Source organism: Sporobolomyces koalae (genome assembly GCF_050403365.1).
Source record: "Sporobolomyces koalae JCM15063 DNA, S_koalae_JCM15063T_v1_ctg56, whole genome shotgun sequence".
In the NCBI taxonomy this organism is placed as follows: domain Eukaryota; kingdom Fungi; phylum Basidiomycota; class Microbotryomycetes; order Sporidiobolales; family Sporidiobolaceae; genus Sporobolomyces; species Sporobolomyces koalae.
In genome coordinates this window covers 1-22,566 of record NW_027481715.1, presented here as the reverse complement: position 1 = coordinate 22,566, position 22,566 = coordinate 1, and the positions used below count along the sequence as shown (strand labels likewise).

At 55.3% G+C, this 22,566-nt stretch overlaps 6 protein-coding genes across 6 annotated transcripts; 3 read left to right on the top strand and 3 right to left on the bottom strand.

The window, feature by feature from the left end:
* Nucleotides 1-775: 775 nt before the first annotated feature.
* Nucleotides 776-2,059, top strand: JCM15063_002927 (uncharacterized protein; the record flags this gene model as incomplete). The annotated part of the gene is made up of 6 exons (XM_076681126.1): nucleotides 776-897; nucleotides 967-975; nucleotides 1,057-1,180; nucleotides 1,236-1,281; nucleotides 1,351-1,472; nucleotides 1,544-2,059. 6 exons carry the CDS (start codon nucleotides 776-778, stop codon nucleotides 2,057-2,059), a joined length of 939 nt encoding a protein of 312 aa, XP_076531735.1.
* A 962-nt stretch (nucleotides 2,060-3,021) lies between these two features.
* JCM15063_002926 (cyclin family protein) lies at nucleotides 3,022-4,397 on the bottom strand (the record flags this gene model as incomplete). Its single annotated transcript, XM_076681125.1, has 2 exons — nucleotides 3,022-4,220; nucleotides 4,292-4,397. 2 exons carry the CDS (start codon nucleotides 4,395-4,397, stop codon nucleotides 3,022-3,024), a joined length of 1,305 nt encoding a protein of 434 aa, XP_076531734.1.
* A 3,929-nt stretch (nucleotides 4,398-8,326) lies between these two features.
* On the top strand, nucleotides 8,327-10,498 carry JCM15063_002925 (uncharacterized protein; the record flags this gene model as incomplete). The annotated part of the gene is made up of 8 exons (XM_076681124.1): nucleotides 8,327-8,719; nucleotides 8,798-8,965; nucleotides 9,056-9,187; nucleotides 9,265-9,413; nucleotides 9,495-9,570; nucleotides 9,639-9,705; nucleotides 9,770-10,328; nucleotides 10,405-10,498. The coding sequence occupies 8 exons, from the start codon at nucleotides 8,327-8,329 to the stop codon at nucleotides 10,496-10,498; spliced, it is 1,638 nt and encodes a 545-aa protein (XP_076531733.1).
* A 457-nt stretch (nucleotides 10,499-10,955) lies between these two features.
* JCM15063_002924 (uncharacterized protein) lies at nucleotides 10,956-12,107 on the bottom strand (the record flags this gene model as incomplete). Its single annotated transcript, XM_076681123.1, has 2 exons — nucleotides 10,956-11,956; nucleotides 12,029-12,107. The coding sequence occupies 2 exons, from the start codon at nucleotides 12,105-12,107 to the stop codon at nucleotides 10,956-10,958; spliced, it is 1,080 nt and encodes a 359-aa protein (XP_076531732.1).
* Nucleotides 12,108-12,655: 548 nt separating this feature from the next.
* JCM15063_002923 (uncharacterized protein) lies at nucleotides 12,656-17,022 on the top strand (the record flags this gene model as incomplete). The annotated part of the gene is made up of 14 exons (XM_076681122.1): nucleotides 12,656-13,279; nucleotides 13,367-13,780; nucleotides 13,850-14,062; nucleotides 14,133-14,429; nucleotides 14,496-14,633; nucleotides 14,697-14,843; nucleotides 14,916-15,200; nucleotides 15,273-15,539; nucleotides 15,603-15,692; nucleotides 15,754-15,945; nucleotides 16,014-16,177; nucleotides 16,252-16,387; nucleotides 16,470-16,834; nucleotides 16,926-17,022. 14 exons carry the CDS (start codon nucleotides 12,656-12,658, stop codon nucleotides 17,020-17,022), a joined length of 3,429 nt encoding a protein of 1,142 aa, XP_076531731.1.
* A 277-nt stretch (nucleotides 17,023-17,299) lies between these two features.
* Nucleotides 17,300-19,355, bottom strand: JCM15063_002922 (uncharacterized protein; the record flags this gene model as incomplete). Its single annotated transcript, XM_076681121.1, has 6 exons — nucleotides 17,300-18,050; nucleotides 18,117-18,393; nucleotides 18,463-18,700; nucleotides 18,777-18,920; nucleotides 18,981-19,061; nucleotides 19,305-19,355. 6 exons carry the CDS (start codon nucleotides 19,353-19,355, stop codon nucleotides 17,300-17,302), a joined length of 1,542 nt encoding a protein of 513 aa, XP_076531730.1.
* Nucleotides 19,356-22,566: the final 3,211 nt, after the last annotated feature.

The window sequence follows — 22,566 nt, the reverse complement described above, 5'->3', positions numbered from 1 at the left end:
CCTCGGTCATTCTGGCGAGGTTATCCAGCATCAAGGCCTCTACCGAAGTAGGGGAAGCTGTTTCAGCTTGCAGCGTGGGTCAGCAGTAATCTACTAGATTCTGTCCAGGCAATTAAGCTGTTGCTGAACAAGCAGGGCTTCTTCTTGCTAAGCCCCCGAGGGCAGCTGACTACAGAATTCTTCATCCTATTCTCAGCCGTGGCCCGTCAGGATTTTGCTGATTGCTCCTATACTTCCTACGACTGGGCAGTTCGTGGGGTTAAGCTGCTGTGCGCTTTGATCTCGCTTATCATACTATCAGTTTCGTTTTTCTCGGTCCTTCCAAGAGATTGTGCGTGCCACAACAAGACTATCTAGTCCAGATACTCTTGGGCTGTATATGCTGATTGCAGTACTTGTTGTAGCAGACTGCCGTTACTTGCAGCCTCGTCTTTGCCGGGCAAATAACCTCACACAGAAAGACAGTTTCCGAGGGAAGCTGCACGACGGGATACATCATCGCGACATTGAAGCAATCCGATCATGCTCACTCCGCTAGAGATCGATGCGAAAGAACATTTCGGAAAGCGAGATGAACGAGCGAGAAGCGAGAACAACGACGAGCGGGCTGGTTTGCTGCAATCTAAGGACCCAGCGAGCTGTTGTACTTGGTGAACAATGCAGCCTGAGCCTACAACAGCCGTATGATCGGTGGTTGAGAGAGATCAAGACGCAAGCGGAGCGCAAGTTGACGCACCTCGGCAATCATTCCACCCGCACCAAAACCGGTTCCTCGATGGATTCGACGAGTACTACAAAAGCAAAGAAGCCGCGCGCATCGACGTCTACCAAAGGGCGTGCTCGCGGCAAGAGTCCTTCACCGTTTCGTTCGACTGCCGACACCGACTCGCAAGACTTGTGAGCGCTAGATCGCTTCCCCTTGTCGGTCCACTTGGCGCAGTTCTGATCTCTACGTTTCCGCTGTAGCATGCAAGAGTAGGCTACGATCCGTTGTGATTGTTTCTTCTCTCCCGGCCCCACACACTCTTCTCCTTGACGCTGGTTCTCCTCGGCTAGGTTCTGGAACCATACGCTCAAAGTGGCAGAGAACCATGAAGACGACTTTAAACACCAGGCGTTGCCCCTCGCGCGCATCAAGAAAGTTGCAAAAATGGATCCCGATGTCCAGGCGAGTGCTGCGGTCAACCTATCCAGCTACAGCGTTCTCTGACACGGCGTCCTTTATTACGTTTCAGATGATCTCGAGTGAGGTTACCGTCTTGTTCGAGAAGGCTTGCCAAAGTAAACTTCCAGCCCGGTCCCTTCTCCTCACGTTTCGTTCGAAGCCTGACATGTCTTTGTCGAACCTAGTCTTTATTCAGGAGTTGACGGCTCGAGCTCACCTCGTCTCAATCGAATCGAAACGTCGAACCATCTCGAGAACTGACGTCGCCCAAGCCGTCTCAAAATCCGACACGTTCGATTTCCTCATCGTGCGTCCCACTTCCCTCCTAATCGACAAGAGAAACAGATCTCGATCTGACCTCGAGGGAACGTACTGTAGGACATTGTCCCGAGGGAAGAGAGAGCTGCGGCGAACGCTGCCGCTTCTGCAACTGGTACCGCTGCCGTCGCTTCAACCTCGGGTTCTGGACCTGTACCGCCGCCACCACCACCACCAGCCGCGGCTGCATCGGGATCTGTATCTACTTATGCTGCTGCAGGGACAGGATCGAACGAGACGGGCAAACGACCCGTTCGGAATCGTCGATCGAGTCACAAAGCGCTCGCGGCAACATCGGATCCCGTGTTTGCGACTTCTTCCAACGATTTTGAGGATCCAGTCTTTCAACCTTTTCAGCAGCACGAACACGACGAAGACGAGGACCAAGTCGATGGAGAGGAACCATCGCATCATGACCTTGACGATCGAGAAGAGGAACAAGAGGAACTTTGGGCGGCGAAACGAACTCGGTTAGATGACGATCGAGACGAGGAGGGACTCGTTCAAGACTCTCATAGATCTGTCGAGAATGGTGCGTTCGAAGGATGGGACGAGCTCGAACTCGGGACAATGTGAAACCACAAAAAGGAAAACTCTCGTAAGTTTTGCGTAGGTTGTTCTTCTCTTCTAGTATCGTTCACGAGATTTATCGACTGTCGACATTCAAACAGCACAGCTATAAAATGTCGTCGATCCTCATGTCTTCCTTCAGAATCGGATAGCAGTACAAGTAGGCTAGTGTGGGAAGTTCCAGGCACTCGGACTGAGGGTCTCTCCTATACCCGAGCTCGGACAAGTCATAGTTTCGGATGCGCTTCACTCGAGAGACATAGAGTCTTGCTTGCAATAGGGACCATGTTGGAAACAGGAAGACACGAGATACCGCGAGAACACCAAATATCGCAAGAACATCAGACAGAGAAAGTTTGTTAGTCGATGTTTTTTCCAATTGCGCTCTTGACTCGGTCTGGTTTCAAGGGAAGCGAGGGTGTCGAACAAGTACAAGGTACCTTTCGGAATCTCGCGCTTTTCTATCTCAAGAAGTATCGTGTAGGTACGTTTTTGGACTGTCTCTCGCGATTGGAAAACTCACGTGCGGCGATCGAAGAAACCTTGCTCTATCGCCTGCCTATGTAGCTATAGGTTGGGGGAAACCAAACCCAATCGCGATCATTCAGCTCTCAAATCTCACAGAAGAGAAAAGAATTAAAGTAGGTTCGAGAGTTGAAGCTTTGCTTGCAAATGAGTGATGCGAATAAATAGATAGATAGAGTGAAAGAATAGGGAGATAATAAAAGTTTACGACATGGATGGATGTGAGAAAAAAACTCTGACAGAAAACGACCTAGTAACGATAACGACGGGAAAACCACAAAGAGATGAACAATATAGACAGGGTGAAATGTGCATGGTACTGCTTGATGATGATGAGATGAATAGCGGAGGCTCAGCCTCTATGAAGTGAGAACGAGAGAAGCGAGTCTAGACGAGATATGGCACATGGGGTTTTTGGAGTGAGGGTGAGGGTGGGAGAGTCTTCAAGCGCGCACGAGGTCGATCGAAGGTTCTTGTCCGGCAATCTCGATTCGACTCGGGGGTTGCGTGTACTTGTTGGGAGGTTGACCATTGCGCGACAACATGCCTTTGCCCTGCTCGTACGCCATGCGGAGGAACGATCCACTGCGTTGAGATCGAAGCGGTTGTCGTTCTTGCGAGAGCGGGTGTGCAGCCGAGTACGGTGACACTTCGTCTGTCGGGGTCACTGGCAGCGATGAGGGCGACTTGCGCGTCGGTGTCACGTACAGTTTCTGTTGCTCGCGCTCGCGAGACGACGACGATTGGCTGCGGTGATGACGGGTCGAAGTGCGGGAGGGAGTCACGTGCTGCTGCTGAGCGCGCGTCGGTTGCGGGTAGTCCATCTCGTCGGAAGAGTCGACGTCCGACAGGGTTCCTCCGGACGAGCTCGAACCGGCAGGCGACACTCGCGAAGAATGCGGCACTGCTTGCTGGTGTTGCCGAGATGGTCGTCGCGACGAGGCGGCCGATGACGAGGACGAGGGTGCGGCGGCAGGACGGCGAGCCGAGGGAGGCGGCGTCAAGTATCCAGTCGAGTCGGACACGGCGACGCCCGAAGCGCGGCGTGGAGGAGTCGAAGGCTTGCCCGGGTGGTACAGTGGGCTCGCGAGGGTTTGTTGCGACTGCGAGTAGTACTCGTGTTGCGAGGCCGAACGCGAGGTCGACGCGACGGGCGAAGCGCGACGCAGGAACGGCGCAAAGTGGGTCAAGAGGTCGGTCTCGTCCATGCGGAGGTCGTAGTCGAGGAGGAAGAGGAGTTGACGCTCCATGAGGTTGACTTCGGCGGGAGAGAACAGCGCGGCGTAGCGAGTCCAGTGTTTGTTCTTGGGCGACGAGTCGTTGAGGTACTTGGCGGCGGTGATGAGCGTCGCGAGGAACACGCGGTGACGGGTGCAGTGCATGCCTTTCGCAACCTTGGGGAGGCGGGTCTTGAGGCGGTCGAGGTACACGAGCGTGCACATGAGCGTCGGGACCTGCACGTTGGACTTTTCGACGAGGATCGAGATGAACGACTCGAGCGACGGGATCGCCGACTGTTGCTGGTCGACCGAAGCCTGTTGACGGAAGCCAGCTTTCGTCGGGGTCGTCGGCGGCGAAGGCAGCGGTGCAGCCGGGGGAGGACCGCAGTGGATCACTTCGATGGCCTTCTCAGCGAGGTAGGCTGTGCTCGACACCCGAGTCAGCCATGCGAGTAGAGAGGGGATGGCAGCAAGAGCACGATCGACTACGTACAGATCATGTCCTGGGTGACTGGAGCACGCACGAACTCGAGGAGAGCGGGGTCATGCAAGTTCTTGGGCAAGAGCGAAGCCGGGTGACGGCGGACGGTGGTCGACATGGCGAGCGCGAGTGCTTCTAGAGAGGTCGAGTCGAGTCGAGAAGGTCCCGAGGGTAGAAGCAGCGGAGAGGTGGAGAGCGAAGTGCGAGAAGGAATGGAGAGAGAGCGAGAGTGAGAGCGACGAGACGGGACTCGGGGTTGCGGCTCGAGGGGCGGAGAAGGCTGGAGCGTGCAAGGAGGCGGTCGGGCTGGAGTCGAAACCGAACCAGGGCGAGTGAGTGGGCGCGTTGCGAGGGGAGATGGCAGGCAGGAAGCGACGCGTCGCAAAGTGAAATGGCTGCTCACCGACGCGCGAAATGGCTTGACGCGTTTTTTCTCTCTTCTCTTCTTGTGGCCTCGTGTCTGCCAGTCAGACTCTTGATGCGAGGGGCGGGCGGCTAGGCGTGTAAATACTGAGTACGAGTGCACGGATCTCGTCGGTACTGGAATCGAGAGCGAGGCGAGTCAGCTCGTCGCTCTTTCGCGCAGTTTCGCGGAAATGACCGAATCGACGTCGAGCCCCCCCTGTCTTTTTTTCCTTCTCGGCTTCCTCCTCTCCCCCATTTCCTGCCATCGAGCGCCCCACTCCTCCGTGCACTCGATCAAAGCAAAGGGGGAATGGAGACCTACCTCGAGGAGATGCAGCAGCGTCGATCTCGGTGGGATGCGTAGATCAGGTCGATGGGAACCGTAGTGGGGTGCTGGTTAGTCGAGCGGGCAAGCTCAAGGCCTCTGGCAGCGAGAGCGACGACAGCAAGCAGAGGTGGGTGGGCGAACGACAAAGGGGCAGAGCGAAAAGGAGAACAGAAGAGCGAGCGAAAGACGAATGTCCTTGTTGGGACGTGAATGTCATTTTGCGAAGGAAGTGGTCAAAGTTCCCCGATCGAGCGGAGCCCGGTCCTTCCTTTCCCTTGCTTTTCCTGTCGTACAAAGTTGTCACCCTTCCTTGACGCCTGATTGATTGCAAGCACTGGAACTGCTCGCGCGAGCGGTTACCGTTCCTAACTAGGCCACGATCATGCTCTCGAACCTGCACAATCAAACTTGCCTCTTGAGAACCTGTTACCGGAACAAGCAATTTTGAGTCCGCTCGTCGCTGCGCTCTGCTCCTGTCAGTGTCCATCGTTCCGCGCACGCGCACATCTCTCCGACTGCCACGCTCGATTGACGATCCCCCGTTCTCGCTTCTCGATCACTTCCTCGCTCGCTCGGATCAGGCAGAACACGGCCACTCTGCCCGTGTCGCTCGTTAATGGAATTACACCCTGATGCAGACTCTCGTCATTGTGTCTTGCATCTGCCGCAAGGAAGAGTCGAGTCTCGTTCTTGGCGAGCGCTCTGCGTGTGCGTGTTGTTTTTGTTTTGGTTCAAAGCTCAGTGTTACGGATTTCTTTGTTCTGTACTGTACTGTAGATCGACGAAGCAGGAAAAAGTATGTAGAACGTCTGCCGAACGAACGCAGGAGAGAGACGCCCTGATCGCCCGCGGTTTCCTGCGCAAGGATCACGAGCGCGGAGCAGCATGAACAAAAAGCGTTCAAGTATCCGTCAACTTCTCGTTTTTTATTTCGAGATTGTTATGCACCAACGGAAATAAAGCAACCTACATAGCTAAGCGAGGGTCTGCCGAATGTCTCTTCTTCTGAGGACTTTGTTATTCCTGCGCAGCTCTCAAGTGAGGCTCGAGAGCTTGTTTGACCCACAGAACGTGGCGATAACAAGCCACGACCAGACTACGAGCCGCATGTATCCTCACACGCTTAGAGCCGGCGCAGACTGTGCGGTATACACCGCCGGATATACACAGCTCGCTTCGAGCGAACACCGCTGCGGGAAGCTCAACCGTCTCGATAATGGCAGTGACAGCCGGAATCCGCTCGGTCCGTCTTCCAACGGCTCGCGCGGGTACTGTGCAATCTAGTGGTTCAGACTTTCCTCGAGAAGCGCGAATACCACGCAACAAAAAAGCTCGAAATTCAAAGCCATGAGTTCTTCCTCAGACAATCCGATTACTTGGCCCTCGGGACACATGTGAGGTGTGGGTAACGCTTACCTTGACCTTTCGGATCAGCATCATGCGGCGCGGTCCACACACGAGGTTGGCCTTCCGTTCTGGTTGTAATTTGCGCATTGACCCTTTTCAGCCTAGGGGGCGGGATTTTCAATCAATCTTCTCGCATGATCGAATGCCTCTCCTCCACCGACCCAACACTCGCCAGTTGCCTATCTGCGTTAAGTTCAATCATACGCACGGTACCAGCAATTACTAAGTGACCCCCAACACAGCAAAAGTCGAGATGGCGCTTCGGTGGCAGTCCGAAACGGGCAAGTTGGCGAGTTCGAATTCTCTCATCCTCCATTCGCTTCTTTCGACCTAGCGTAGAACTCTCTTTTCTTCCTCGACATCGACAAGTCCCGTTTCGATGTTCTATCGGTTTCCTTCTTTCGACGACATTAAACCGAAGCTCGGTGTCGCTAAATTGAACTTTCTTTGCCCATCTGCTTTTGTCCTCTTCTTCTTCTCGAGCGAAAAGGAAAAAGGAAGAAAAAGAACTCGGTCAACTCCTCCGCCCCTGCGAAGCGTCGAGCAGGAGAAACAGAGTCGATTAACTCGCAAAATGAAAGGGACTCTCGCGATGCCGCTTCGCGATTCGTCCATCGGCGGAAATTCACTTTTTTTCTCTTCAAGAACGGCGGAGATGATGGCCGTCTCCTTTGAGTGGAGAGGGGGGTCAAGAAGATTCGAGCGTCCTGAGAAGGATCAGAAGATGGATTACGACGATGACGTCTGCCACTCCCCACTAATCAGGAAGGTCCCATTTCTCCTGGGTTTTTTGTTTTCCCAAAAAAACATCGATATCTCCGACGAGACACTGTTGGTCGGTCATATCTTCTCGCGTTCACACGACCACGCGAGTGAGGTGTCAGCATTCGGTCTCCAAATTCGACAGGGAATTCGCGAAGACACCCCTCCCCCTTCTTGACGTGGCCGAATCCAGATCGGTTGCTCTGTCTTTAAAGTTTTTTCCTTTGCGAGTCTTTTCATTTTGTCATCTGTCCTCCTCGCAGGGACTTTCGAAGAGCTTGACACCTTCGGCGAGAGACCGACAACGTCGCACAACGAGAGACAAAGTGCGAGTCGCGCTCGATCACCGGGTATAAGCGAATGAAAGATCCCCTCGACGGAGTTACTGTCCAAATGACGAGAGCCCTCTCTCGTCGAGCTCTCTTTCTGACGGGACTCGCTCGAACCGCGTTCCGGGTCTGATAGCAGCAGTTCCAAAGGCGGAACATTGTCAACGCAATCGCCGAGGTAGAGCCCAAGTTCGAGATTAGATGGAACACCTGACAGAACAATAGAAGCGAACCGGGCCGGAGGAAGCAAAAGAAGAAACGTTGGAATGAGAGGCAAACACAAAAGCCGGCTCCGACCTTTGTGTTTGCGAGTCAGTCAATTTCTCGTTTGCACCGCCGACAGGCTGGCAGATGAAAGAGTGTTCCCCTGGATAGTATTTTCCGGGGCCCGTGGACGACGAGATGCGGACGAGCTAGAAAAGACGACGGAACAAGCAACGTGCACCCTTGGGCTGCCGAGACTTTCTGTCAAGTGAGAGCGGGGGTGTGCAGGCAAGCCGGTACTGTTGGAGAATGTAGCAATAGATGATCCTAGTCGGTGCCCAGCATTGAGTATGAGGGAGAATCGGGTGGTCGAGCGCGAGCGAGAACCCCACATACGGTCCGAATGCATTGCACTATTCACCCATACTCATGATCCGACGTAGGCGGGACATGTACAGACAGCGTAAGTCTGGAGACATGACAAGGGGCGAGGTGCAGGAGGAGAGCGAGAGGGTTATAACGACCAACTGATCAATCGATCGCCATGTTCTCATCAAACCATTCGGCTCGAGGCGCTCGCAGTCGAGCCAAGGCTGCGATCGAACGCAAGGCATGTCGGAGTCTGCGTCGGTCGCGAGTCTCAAGTCGGTCCTGCGCTCGCCTGCTCCCGGTGCCGCGGCCCCGACTTTGCCTTCATCAACAACCGCGAATAGCGCGAGTTCGGCATCTCGAACCGACTCGTACGCCAGAACATACACCTCACCAACCTCATGGGGGTCGACCCTTTCGAGTGCGTTCGGATTTCGAGCAGTATCGAGCCGTACGCAGTCGGCGAGCGAGTTTGGGACCAAGCCGAAAGCGAGGGCTCGCATTCCTTTGTGGGAGCAAGATGACGAGAACAAAGGTCCGGATGTCAAAGAGAGCGACGCAACCCACACGAGCGAGAGTGCCCGCTCAGCAGCAGACGAGGCAGAGAGAGCGCTAGTTGACTCGATCCTGTTCGAGGTGAGATCAACGGTCCTGATGGCCTTTCTGGCAATGAGTAGACATTTATACTTGAATGCTGAGATCGACCGTGAACAGGTGGTCCCAGAATCCGAACAAAACAATTCGAAAGTATCAAATGATCGACTCCTCGTGCTCGCAAGCTCGAGAGTACCTGAGCCATGCCAGGCTCTCGCGACTGAACGACTGCTAGCGGGACTCGTGAGCAAATTCGAGACGGTGGCCGCGACTGGCTCGTACTCGATCGTGAGTTTCTCCCCGTACTCCGGGATGATCGATTGTTTTCAATCTGTCTACAGGTGACCCAGACTGATCGACTCCTTTCATGTCGCTCAGGTTCTGCTCGCAAATCCGACCCCGCACCCTCCTTCCACCTCGCAGCTCGTCTCTGCCTACCTATCGCTCTCGCGCACAACTCGCAAGAACCTCTCGAAAATATGGGTCGTTGGCGGCGGATGGTGGACCCGAGTGAATAAATCCTTCTGGCATAGCCATCGTCTGCTGTGGCCCGGATCGAACGCGCTAACGAGACCAGCTTCGAATAGGTGATTCTCACCCTGTTCAGTGCTACGCTACTGAGTGTCAAAGTTGCCAAGAAGCAAAAGATCGTACATTGCGCAGGCTTGACGCAGCTAGCGGAAGCGATTGGAACCGAGACGTTCACTTTGATCGAGTTTCCCCTCGAAGTCTATCTGTGCGCTTGTGTTCACCCTCGGCTCGAACCGTTTCTCTTCCCGCCCGTGCTGATTTTTTTTTTGCGCGCATTGCCGGACAGCGAGGACACAAAGGTGGAGCCCGAGATTCGATTACCCGATGCGATTGCCCCGGTCTTTGGAGAGCCGCTCGACAAAGTAAGAGAAAGGTCTTCGCCTTGTTTGGGGCTTCTCCGGCAATTAGTTACTCACTGGTGAACACACAGCTCTTTGAACCCGATGGCGACCTCCCTCCGGTCTTGCGAGATTGCCTCGAGGTTCTCAGTGTGCAGGGTACGCTCTCAAATCAAGATTTCGACCCTTTTCGCCAACTGACGCTCTCGATCGAACACGTCAGGTCCTTCATCTCTCGGCATCTTTCGACGTTCACCTTCCGCGGCAACGGTCAAGATCCTTGAATCTGCCTACCACCGTCGACATCGCGTCACGCTCGCAACGGTGCCCGATGCTCCATACCTCGCAGCGTCCCTCCTCAAACTGTTCCTACGTTCCCTGCCGCATCCGATCTTGCCCCCTTCGATCTGGAAACTCGCTCGAGACTGCCCATCTTCGAGCAATCAGCCTCACGATCCCTGGAGTCGTCGTCAAGAATCGATCGAATTCATCCAAACTCGAATCTTGCCGCTTCTGCCACCATGCGACCAGAGGGTCTTGAAAGAGGTCTTGCAAGTCGCACACGAGATTGCCAAAGCGAGTCAGGTCAATCTCATGTCGAGTTCGAACCTCGTGATCTGTCTCGCACCAGCTTTGATCGGTGGAGGAGGCGGTATGGTCGGAATCGAACAGATCGAAGCGTGCCAGATCCCACGAGTCACGGGAACGAACGAATCGGATCCAACGCTCGTTCGGGAGACTCCCAACTCGCTCGGAGGAGTACTCAAGATCATGATCGAGTCGTATGGTCCCCTTCATCCCGATTCTCGATGGGTTTGCACGTTTCGCTAAACCTGAACCTGTATTTCTTGTTTCTAGGTACGACGAGATCTTTGAGACAAACTTGAACGCTCCGATCGATCGACCCGAGCAAACGTCACAGCCTGAGAACGACATGGCAGGGACTGGATAGAAGGCAGAAGAAGCAGAAGCTCGACTCGGCAGGACCGACTTTTTTGAAAACAAACGGGAACCCAAACTCTTCGGGCCAGGTTGGGGAAGAGTCTGAACCTTGATAGACTCTGTAGTGGTTGTTTGTTGTTGAGCAAATCTCTATTATACGTCTGCTACACCTCTCGAAAATGAAACTTGGACGAGAGCTGTCCGAGATCGTTTTGTGCAGAAAATCAATTTCTGGTGCCACATGGACTTCAGTAGAGCTTCCACTGGGGAAAGTCTACTCAAGATGATCGAGTTCTACTCATCAAAACAAAATAAAAAAGAAAGAGCTGCGAACCTAGCGCGCTTGAAAAAAGGGGGAAAATCAAAAAAGAAGAAAAAGGATGCCATAGAAGTTCAACCTCTAGATTTCGTCACAGACGAATCCGAGTCACAGACTCGGGACGGAAGGGTTGTGAGCGTCCAGACGTTCAGAAATGAGCGATTGCGGTCCATTGAGGAGGCTCTGCCTCGTCATTCACCCGAGTTGGGCTTGCGATGGTCGACACGGTACCGGATTTCGGGTTGATGTGTCGCTTCAAGCGAGACGTGTCCTGCACTTGTCGGTTCGATGCAGAAGTTCGCTCTGCGAACGTAGACCGACGTTGTCGGAGTTTCTCTGACAAGGTCGTCGGGCTGGGAGAAGCCGGGGAGGGGGGAACAACCGTCGGGACGATCGCGGCGGCATTGATGTACTCTCCATGAGGGCCTTCAGGGACGAGGGTCATCGTGACGGTGATGGGAGGAGGAGGGATCGAATCTTGTGCGGCGAAATTGTTGACGGGTGCAGCGGTCACTTTGGGTGAAACCGGTGCGGCAGAAGAAGACGTTTCGATCGCAGCCACTGCGGCAGCATAGATCGATGCTTGCTCGTTGGCCGCATCGTAGTTTTGTCGTTTCGTGTTGGCGAGTTTCTGCGATCGTTTGACGTTTTTCGGTCGAGGGGTTCGAGGGGGGACGACGACTCCGATTCGAGGTGCGACGGGATACGAGTCTGACGCAAGGGAACGTTTCGCTCGACGCGAGATGGCTGCGGCGGCTTGGTGTTGACGACGCGAGGTTCGGTGTCCCTGAGTGAAGGGAGCGGCGGTGTGAAGAGGCAATGCGATCATCGTGGGAGGCACAACAGTCGAGGGATCCGAGACCTCCTCGTGTACATCGGACGACGAGGTCGAGCGACGGAAGAGGGAGCGCATTGCGCGGGACAGGGTCGAGAGGGTCGAGTCGCGCTTGTGCTTGTTCGACACGATGGTCAAGTTGACGGTCGAATTGCGCATGCCTCCAGTCGTTCCCGGGTTCGCGGTCGATGCGTCGATGTAGACCGAGTGGTCGCCGAGGTTGGTGCGCTTGTTCAGCAGCAATGCCGGGTCGTGGTGTGCGGCAATGTGGGCTCGTCGGGTGATGGCAGAGGATGATCGATGCGTTGGAAGGGCTGTACGACCAGGACATGTCAGCGCAATCTGGACGAGCGACAGGCAAGAAGCAGAAAAAGTAAAAGACGAACCTGTCACTGATTCTGACCAGGCGGTCGAGAGGGCGAGGAACGCAACCAGTGCGGAAGAGGTCGAAGCGGTTTGGACCATGTCGAATGGATAGATGACTCGTGTGCTACTGTCTGTCGAAGAAGAAGCAAGATTGGGCGAGAGGAGACTCGACAATGAGAGAACAGGAAGAGGATGGAACGAGAAAGAGAGAGAGAGGAGCCGGAGCAGCCGAACTAAGAAGATGTCCCCAAGCGAGAGCAGCCATCTTGTCGAGTTGGCGTTGCGAGCTTAATGACAAGCGGCGAAGCCAAAAGACGGATGGATGGCGGGAGGCTTGAGCGCTTCGAGAGAAATGGCCGGCCTCGGGCGCCGGCGGGATCCGGAGAAATGGCGGGTCGATCGCTCAAAGCCGCGACCCGCTTTGGCTTGGCCCCGCCAGGCTCGATCCAAGTTCAGGGGATGCGCGAGACCAACTATGGTCTCGACGCGGGTGGACGCAGTCAGTCGAGCCAGAGGAAGAGGATCAGGGAGGAGAAGCGGATATCGGAAAATGGTTGAGTGATTTTGCGTAGTCTCTCTGACGCGTCTCGTGCTGCAACTGTGCTTGTCGTCATCGCTCGACTTGCGCGCGCGTCGTTCGAAAGTGGATGGCCTCGTTCGACGAGTCGTCCTACGCCGACGAGGGCGATCCCACTCGCCCGTCGCGTATCAACGCTGCACCTCGTTCGCGACCGCTACTCGACCCGCACCACCTCACCCTCGGGTCCGTCGCCGAGTCGTTCAGATCAGAAGACTATGCTCCGGCTCCTCCCGGCATCAACCAGGACCTGTGGACCAACATGATCCGAGCCGAACGGAAACCTTCGTCGCGCGCTCCATCTGCCCATCCAACGCTCGTCGACGTCGCAACCGAGTACGAGTACGACCAGTCTGCATCTGGACTCGGGCAGTCGACGACCGATACCCCGCACGAGACGTTCAACGAAACCACGACGGCGTCCACCTCGGCTGTAACTCTCGACGAACCGTCTCGCACCGGATCCGAGCAGTCGGATAGGACCGAACTCCTCAGCGAGCGACTACCGCAATCAAAGTCGATCACGAACTCGTCTTCAACTCTCGACTTTGAAAACGACGGAGCCGACGAGACGGGCGGGGACAGCGCGTTGCTCAGACGCGCGACGAAAGCCACCATGACAAGCAAACATGGCGCGCGAGGCAGTGGCAACATTGGAAACGGGCAGAACATGACCCTCCGAGAACAGGAAAAGGTGCGATCTCGTTTCACCGTTTCCCCCACCTGAACGCTCTCCCGCTGCTCGTTGTCTCAAGAGCTGACACCACTTGAGTTGCTGCAGGTGATCGACGAGCTCAAAAAAGACAACTTTTCGCTCAAGCTCAAACTTCACTTTTACGAACAACGCCTCGAGAAGATGGCTCCGTCTTCGGTCGAACAAGCCCTGCGCGAGAACATTCAACTCAAAGTCGAGTTTCAAACGCTGAGAACCGAACTCAAACGCTACAAGAAACTCTTGCTCGAAGGGGACAAGGCGCTGAGGCGGGTCACGCAGGAACGTGACGAACTCGATGAAACCGTACGCACGCATAGAGGCGCGGCGACAAGACCGAGAGGGAGCACTGCCGCTGCAGCACGAGAGCGTGAGCTCGAACGAGAGGTGCAGCAGAGCAAAGAACAGCGCGATGATTGGGAGAAGAAAGCGAGGGAGCTTCAGAGAGCGCTCAAAGGGGCGACTTCGGCTGAAGAAGTTGAGGTAAGCAGGCCTCTCTTTTACTGCGATGTCAAAGTTGTTGCGACTGATGATCTGGGTCCCCATTGGCAGGAACTGCGAGCGCAGCTTGAAGAAGCCCTTGCCGATTCAGACGACCTCAAACGGCACTTGCAAGACGCAACGGACGAGCTCGACGACCTGAGAGACGAGGTTGGTGGACTCAGACGAGATCTTGCTGATCAAGCAGATCAGTCTGTGACCGGGTCCGTCGCTGGGGATCGCAGTCGGGGGATTATTCGGCGCGAAGTCGAGAAACTCGAACAGGTACGGTGCACCGTTCCAATCTGTGCGGCTCGGACGAGGGTCTGACTTCGAGGGAGAACCTGGACAACAGGACAATGCCAACCTGCGATCTCAACTCACAGCTCAGCTCACAATGCTCTCGACCCGGAACGACGAAAAGGACGCGTTGTTGCAGGAACTCGACACCTATCGAGACCGGTCGACCTCGTTGTCGATCGAGCTCGAGGACACGAAAGCGAAACTCGACGAGAAGGAGCGCGAGATTGAAGAGCTCATCGCCGAACTCGACGAGAAAGATCGAGAACTGCAGGACCTCGCGACGAGAGTCGATGAAGAGTGGCGTGACGAAGTCGAAGGTGCGAGACAGGCGGAAAAGGAAGCGAAAGACGTGAGGGATCTCCTTGTCAAAGCCTGTCTCGTGCGAGGACTCACGGCATGCTATGTTAATCAACAGGCACTCGAGGAACGAGAGACTGATGTTCAGCAGCTCGCCGATAAGGTCGAACAGCTAGCTCGCGAGCTGACCGAGCGCAAGGCGGAACTTGCTGCGGGTGACGAAGAAATCGATGCTCTCACAAACGACCTTCAAAAAGTAGATTGTCGTCCCTCTCTGTACCTATCTGGAGCCGAGGGCTTACGATTCGCGCTGTGGTAGCTTGGAGCGCAAATCTTTACCCTCGAAGAAGAACTTGACGCCAAGGACAAAGAAGTGGCCGATCTCGACCACGAGTACAAAGTGCTCGAAAAGGAACTCGAGGAGAAACAGTCCACGCACGAACAGATTGTCGTCGCCCTCAAAGATGTACAGATCCCTATTCTTTTCACCATTGTCCAGTGTGAATGCCACTGATCCTGTCCGACACTCGACTCTCAGAAACTCGTGGCGTCAAAATCGAAACTGTCGGAAAAGACGATTCATCACGAATCAGCGACGACCGAGACTGCATTCCTACGCCTCAAGATTGAAGACCTCGCAGTGCAGAACGCGCGCCTCGTTGAACAAGGTCGTCAGGACGACGAAGAGAAACAGAAGCTGCAGAAGGAAGCCGAGGAGATCATGGAAGCTCTCAAGAAGGAGGAAGACGAGCGCGATGCCGATGAAGAGCGGTTCAAGCGAGACAGCGATCGTCTCCGAAAAGAACTCGAAGAGACGGAGGCCGTGAGTTGATCATCTCGACTTGCGCCTCACAGCCAGCTTCATGACTTACAATATCGAATTCGGCGCACGCAGGATTACCGAGCGTCACAGAACGATGTCAAGCAGCTGCGATCGCTAGTCGCGACCCGAGAGAGCGATCTCGATTCGCTCCAATCTGCACTGAATTCACTTCGCAGGCAAGGCGAGAACGCGGACACGGACCGGGCCGCCCTCGACTTGGAGGCCGAGCGCGCCAAGCGAGATTCGCTCCGCGCTGAGAGTGAAATTCGGGAACTGCGAGAAGAGCTCGACAACAAGATCAGAATCGTTCGACAGCTGGAATCGGAGATCGCGAACCTTGTAAGCGGTATCAATTGCGCTTCATTCTGCTTGCACGAAACTGAGACCGCATCTGCTGTGTAGGAATCTGAGCAGCGGGAGCTTCAAGGTCAAGTCGCTTCTCAGACTCAGACTCGTCTCGCTCTCGCCGACAAATTCGATGATTCTAGTCAGGTCTGTACACCTTGCAAGCGATCGGTCACTGTATGATTTGATGCTGACGCTTGATGGCCAGACGCTTCGCGAGACACAAACCGAGCTTTCGTCTGCTCGCGACCGCCTTCGACTGCTTGAGGATCAGCTCACGACCGATCACCGTGAGCTCAGTAAGACTGAGAACAATTATCGCGACATGGTCAACGAGCGCAACACCTTGCTTTTGACCGTTTACGAGTATATGGACCGAATCTCGTCGAGTTCGGACAAGGTAAGCTAGACCGTACGCTGATTCTGGATTACCAGCTGTTGATGTTCCGATGCTCTATCCGATGGCAGCGTAAAGCCATGTCTTCCTCGTTGCAGGACTCGCCGAAACCCTTCTCAGACTTTGGAGTGTTCCACAAGCGGTTGCTTGAGCGTCTTCAAACCGTCTCGCTCATGCAGCCCACATTCGAGCGCAAGGTCAAAGATGTCGAGAACCGCTTGACTGCCCAACTCACGTGGGTCGTCTCTCCTTGATCATGCGCTCAATAGGCAGTCACTGACCACGAGCCGATGGAACCGCTGCTCGCAGGCTGTTGCAGCGGCAGCAGGAAGATAGGATGAGACAAATCGACAAATTCGAGACTGGGCTGAAAACCGCAACAGAGAATCAGAAGCAATGGCGCACGAGGGTACAACAACGCACGCTCGAGTTGCAGCAAGCGCAGGTGAGCTCGCTTCCTTGTATTCGATCAGGGCCATAGGCGCTCCTTAGAGTCTACTAAACTAGCTTTCCTGCGGCACTCGCAGAGTACGGTTAAGGATCTGCAAGAGCAGCTGTTACAGCTTCGACGGTCTCCCGCTCCAAGCGCTTCCGGCTCTCCGACGATTCCTCGATCGCCCAATTCGGCAGCTGAAACTGCACTTCAGAACCGACTGGTGGCGGCTCAATCGAGAACAACGACGCTTGAGCGGCGACTCGCAGCCACGACGAAACAACTCGGCGAAGCTGAAGAAATGCTCAAGGCAGCACAAACCAAGACGGACACAGCAGAGGACGTGTGGGGGCGTCGCCTTCGCGAACTCGAATCGAGATGCCGCGCGGCGGAGGAAAAGGTCAAACGGGAGAGGCAAGGCGCCAAGGAGCGCGTGAACGACCTGCAAACAATCATCAAGTACGTTTTTTGTCCCAGCCTCTGATACTTTGTCTTTGCGGGCGAGCTGTAGTACGAGCTGACCGAGTCCTTGTTGATTTGTGCTGAAAAGGAGGCTCCAGGATGACCTCGACGGGGCTCAACACCGCAAGGAACGCATCGACCAGCTCGACCGCGCTCAGAGGCAGCAGCAGGAGGGCTCACCATGATAGTGTTCGGCAATGTCTCGCGATTATTCGTCTTTCTCTCTACTGTAACTTTATCCACTTCTTTTTTACCTCTTGCACCCTGTTGCGTTTGCAACGTGACAAGATCTTCGAGATTGATCGCTCAATAGGGAGTGAGATTTACAGGGGGTTCTAAACATGCGACAAGGAGAGTAAGAGAACGAGTTGTTACATGAGGGCGGATCAACCGTGATCAAGAAGAGAAGAAGGAGTCCAGCTCGTCTCTTGTCTATCCTTGACCAACCGGATGCCAAGAGTCTCATCTTGTCGAATACCCTCCACCCCATCCTCGGCCTGCCAGATTCGAACTGTTGCTTCTATGCGGCGGTGGTGGGGATCGAGCGCTTTCGCCCGGATCGTACCCTTGATGACTCGGATCCTGGTACGCTGCGAACGAGTCGACCGAATCTTGACGGTAGTACTCGTCCCACTTTGCTCCGTGTGTATTTCCAAGCCCGGTCAGAGACTGTTCACTCGGCATCGTCCGGTAGCTCGGGGCCCTCATCATGATGACCCGACTGTCGGGATCGTCGAGATGACTCGATGAGCTTGCGTTGGGACCAGATGAGTACCCAAACGGTGCAGCCGAGCTCGTCAAGGGATCGTTCGAATGCACCGAATCGGCGTATGACAGATTTCGATGCGACTGGTGCAGTGCGTGTGCCGGATGCACGGGGATCGAATGCAACGATTCTGAATCGGACGATGCATACGGGTATATCGTGCGATTCGAAATCCCGTGCGCGAGTGGTGGAGGATACCCGTACGGGATATTGTTCTGGTGCTGCGAGGTAGGAGGGTAGTGCGAGATGGACCCGGCATCCGAGTACAGATCGTCGTCTGATTGGAACCCGATCTTGGGCAAGGTCGGTTGCGGGAGGGGCGCTGCGATCAGTTTGCCCGTCTTGTGGTCTTTGAGGTGCGAGAAATCGCCTCGGGCTTCTTTGCGAGCGATCTCGGCCTCTTTCGCCAAGCGCTTGCGGTTCTTGCGCTTCATGAGCTCGGCGATCCTAGTTGAAGCGGAGTCGGACTTAGCTCGAGCGTAAAACGAACGAACGCAAGAAAGAGTGACATACCGTTTGTCGACTTTGTGGCAGCAGTATTCTTTCAGGTTTCCCTGGATGTAGCACAGAAGCGGCACGTACATGATCGCGGCAATCAAGAGCAAGAGTGCCGATCCGACCCACATGACGACGGTGAACACCATCGTGACGATGACTCCATCGCGCAGGATCGATCCCGAGAAGTACACCGAGAGATCGGTCGTAAAGTTTTCCGACTTGCCAAACGAGAACAAGGTCATGCCGTTGATCACTTGACGGGGTGCATCGGCGAGCAAGAGACGTTTCCACCCTAGGGACGCAAAATCAAGGGTTGAGCTTCGATTCGAGCACTGACGCGAAAGAGAACCTTGTAATATACCTTTGAAGGTGAAAAAGATGAAGAATGCAAACTCGTCCTTCTTCTTCTTTGAATTGTCGATTTGGCAGAAGAAGCAGAAGTGGTCGTAGCTGCGCAGCGCGTACCAGTTGTTTGCCATGACGTTCGTAAATGAGTACGAGATGTCACGGGACTTGATGATCGCATGAGCCTTGCGCGCCTCCCACAGGAGGAGCAGGAACGAGAAGATGATGCACCCAAAGAAAATCCATTTGCCAATCTGCGGCATTTGGGGGACAGGTTTAGAATTGGTAGGATGGACAAGAGGGCGACCCGTCGAGGGACAGTAAACGGACCGAAAAGGGCACTTCGAGCACGTTGCCCGAGGTCGTGTTTCCCTGTGCCGCTTCCGACTGGAGGATCGAAGCGGCCCAGCGGTCCGACGCGAGGAGGGCGACGAGGGTGTAAATGTCGGCAATGTAGACCGCTACCGACTTGACCTGCGACGAGACCACCGTGATCAGCTGCAGATTTGGACCAGCGAGTGTCGTAAGACGTACAAAGAGGATCCAGAGCCATCCGTACTGAAGCTGGGTGCCGCACGACCTCGAGTGGAATTCTTTGACATCGATGAAATCAAACTGTGTAACACTCAGTCAGTTACAGGTGTGGCTCTCGTCAAGAGGCGAATCGGCGAGGGGGATGTTTGGAACCGACACCGCCTTGTCCGCGGTCCGCGCAGAGTTGGCACCTCGGGTCTCGAGACCCCGCGCAAGACAGGGCGACGTGGTCAAGCAGGTACCAATGGATCGAGTCCGGAGGTCGAACGCGCGGAGAACGCGTTTGTATGGGCGGGAGAGGCCAAGGTAGAACGGTGAACGAACCTTGTGATCGGGCACGACTTCACGCTTCCATTGCGCGCTCGTGCAGCACATGGCCTCGTGTCTGCCTCTCCTGCGTCGTGCTCGTGCTCTGTTTTGAGGTCGGAGTGAGGCGAGCGGCGGGGAGAGGAGACAAGATGAGACGAGGACGTTCGCGAGGGCGCGCGCAACGCGTGTTCGTCTGAGCCAATTGCGACAGCGGGACTGAGGGAGCTCGATGCGGAGGCGCTGGCAGGTGATTCAGGCAGTGATTGAATCGAATTGAAGCAGCGTCGCGTTCAATGATCGAGCCGACTCGTCGACCGCGTTCGCGACGACGTTCACCCGGCGCGTTCACAAGATCCTCTCTTCTCTCGAATCGCATCGACATCCTGCGCACGCCAAGATCGCACGCCAAGATCGCACGCCTCGCATTTTGGAAGCGGTCCACGTCGAGGATCGTGCTCAATTTCGACTCGCTTGACATCTCGCACTGCCCATGATTCCCTCGCTGAGCTCCAACTGTCCGGCTTCGCTTCTGACGGGTCTGTCTGCTCTGAGGAACAACCGGCAATGATCCGCACGCTTGCGTTCTCCCTCGTTCTTCCTTCTCGACGGGACTGCTACAACTTTCCCCACCTCTAACCTCAAGTCAGATCGGATGACCACTGCTGCCCTTCTACTCGCACCATTCTTTGAGGGCTGCTTTTGCGCTCTTTGGTACATTTTGCAGCTTGTTTGCGAGGGCTTGGTATGCAGTATTCCTTTTGGCATCGCCGCGATCACTTGGCCAGCTAGTGCCTCCCTGTCCTAAGGCTAGTCCTCTGCGTCAGACAATTACTGCTGACACAGTTCTTCACACGCCAATACGGAATGAATCACGGCGCCAGTAACCATGCGCCCTTTTCTGCACGACTGTCACCGCGACTTTTTTTTTCTTTTTCTTCTTTCTTCCTTTCTCTCCTCTTTGTAGCCCTAGCCCTAACCCTAACTCCCTTTTTCCCCGCCGCCTGGCCGCTGGAGTTGAAGTCGGTTTCAGTGCGCACAAGCGCGCGAGCGCCTTTCAGACGCGAACGTTCAGCCAAAGCGCGCGCGACCTAGCCTTCTCTGCGGTCTTTGCTCTTTGCGAGAAGTGTCCTGTCAAGCTGTTTCACTGGACAAGTGTCTGGTCGAGGGCCTCGAGTCAGCTCTGTGTTTTTGGGCTGTCTCGGGTTGGGAGCAAAAAGCAGGCAAAGCTCAAAGCGCGAAGTTGGGCAAGACACTTGTCCTTGTGCGCGTTGAGGGTCGAGCTGCCGCTCTGAGAGTGTCGTTGCCCGAAACGACAAGACAACAGCCATCGTGACGGTGTGAAACTGCAGAGCGCAGTGTTCTGCTTGAGTACGAGCTCGAAGCGTAGCTTGCTCCAGACACGCGAGCTTGGCTGTTACCGCACTTCAACGCGGTCGTCGCGCTTGTGCACGGAAGAGACCTTCAAGTCGCGGGCTCGAGAGGCTGTGTGAAGCTTGGACAGTCAACGTGGCAAGAGAGCTAAAGGACCTACCGAGGAGCGAGAAGGCACAAACAGCACCGACACTAGTTTCCTCGAACTGGCCCCGGAGCACTGGCGGAGCACGCCGTTCTCGGTCACAAAAAAAGCTGCGTCAAGACAGCCGGAAGACGAAAGAGCAGAGAACTTGGCAGAAGAGTTGAGAAGAGCTTGGTTCGAGTGCCGAGGGTCGAGCGTTTCGAGTCAAGTGAGTGTTGGTGTAGTAGCGTTCACCCGTTCGTCCGTTCGTGAGCTCGAAGTAGTGAGGCAACGAAGCAGTTCAGAACAAGTTAGAGAAGAGGAAGCGACGAGAAGGGGACGAGCGCACGTCAAAGCCGGCTCGCGAGTCTCGGTCTTTGAACTTTCGCCGCCCACGCAACCCCACGCGCTCACTCTCTTGCCTCTCACCCTCTCTCGACCTCGTTCTCTCCCAGCTTTGCCCTTCACACGGAACACCAGTTGGTCTCGCCTGCTTGCCTACTTACGTCCGGTCTTCCTCGCGCCTTCCCACGACGCCGGTCTCCCTGTTCGACCACGTCGCAGTTCTCGACCCTGACTGCGTCACAGGACTGGCGCTCGCCTCAGCACTTCGGTACACCCTTGCGCACAGTCAAGCAAACTTTCGTCAGCGTTGCGGTGCTGTTCGGGGCGCGTCTCGACTCGCTTCAACTTCGTGGACTCGACTCTCTCGGCTTGCTAGGGTTACCCTCTTGAGTCGCCTGGTAGAGCTCCAGTCGTCGAGGTGGGTGGACGTTCTCGTTCCCGCCAGTTCCCTGGTTCGCTTTCTCTCCTCTCTCCTCGCTCTCTCTCCTCTCTCCTCGCTCCTCTCTTGGCGCGCCTTTCTCCTCTCTCCTGCCTCCTGGCTGGTCGCACCACCTCGCTTTTTGCAGCTCGGCGCCTGCTTCACGTTCGCTTCTTTCTGACCCCGCGACACTGTTCTACACCTTCGTCGTGCTGTTCCCGTCGTTCCGTGTGTTTCACCTTCTTGTTGCTTCGTACTGCTCTCTTGCGCTGGTGCACCCTACGCCCTCTTTGCTTTGTACGTTCTTTGCGTCCTTACCGCTTTTTGAAGCTTTCTGCGACTGTAGCAAGGTTGTCGCTGCGTAGTGCTGGACTTGTTTCTTCCCTCCGTGGTCCCCTGTCTCTGCGCTGGTCGCCGTTGTCTCACCTGCTACGTTTGTTGCGTCACACCTTCACTGTCGCAACTAGTTTCAGTGTCGCCGTTTCCGTGGTTTCCGCGCCGGCCCTTTCCCTCTCGCACTCTCTCGACTCGCTCTCCTCAAGCTCTGCACTTGACTCCGCGCAGCAGTTGCTCTCGCGCCGTCGCCTTGGCTTTCCTCGCGCCTACCACGGCGTCTTCGTAGCGCCTCACCGCGGCGCCGTTCTCGACCCCGCTCGCTTCGCAGCACTTGCTCTCGAGTTCAGTCGGCGCTCTTGACTCAACTCGCAGGAGTTGGAGTCGTGTCGTAGTGGTCGCGCAACTAGAGCGCTAGAGTACCCTTTGAGGAGCGAGAGAGCACAAAAGTACCTAAGCTAGTTTGCTTGTACTGGCCTGAAGTACTGGCCGAGCACGCCGTTCTTGGCCTAGAAGTAAGCTACGACCGGACAGCTGGAGGACGAAAGAGCAGCTGACTAAGCGAAAGAGTTGAGAAAGGCTTAGTAGTACTGGCTCGTCTTGATTTACTTGTCTTAGGGTTAGGGTTAGGGTTAGGGTTAGGGTTAGGGTTAGGGTTAGGGTTAGGGTTAGGGTTAGGGTTAGGG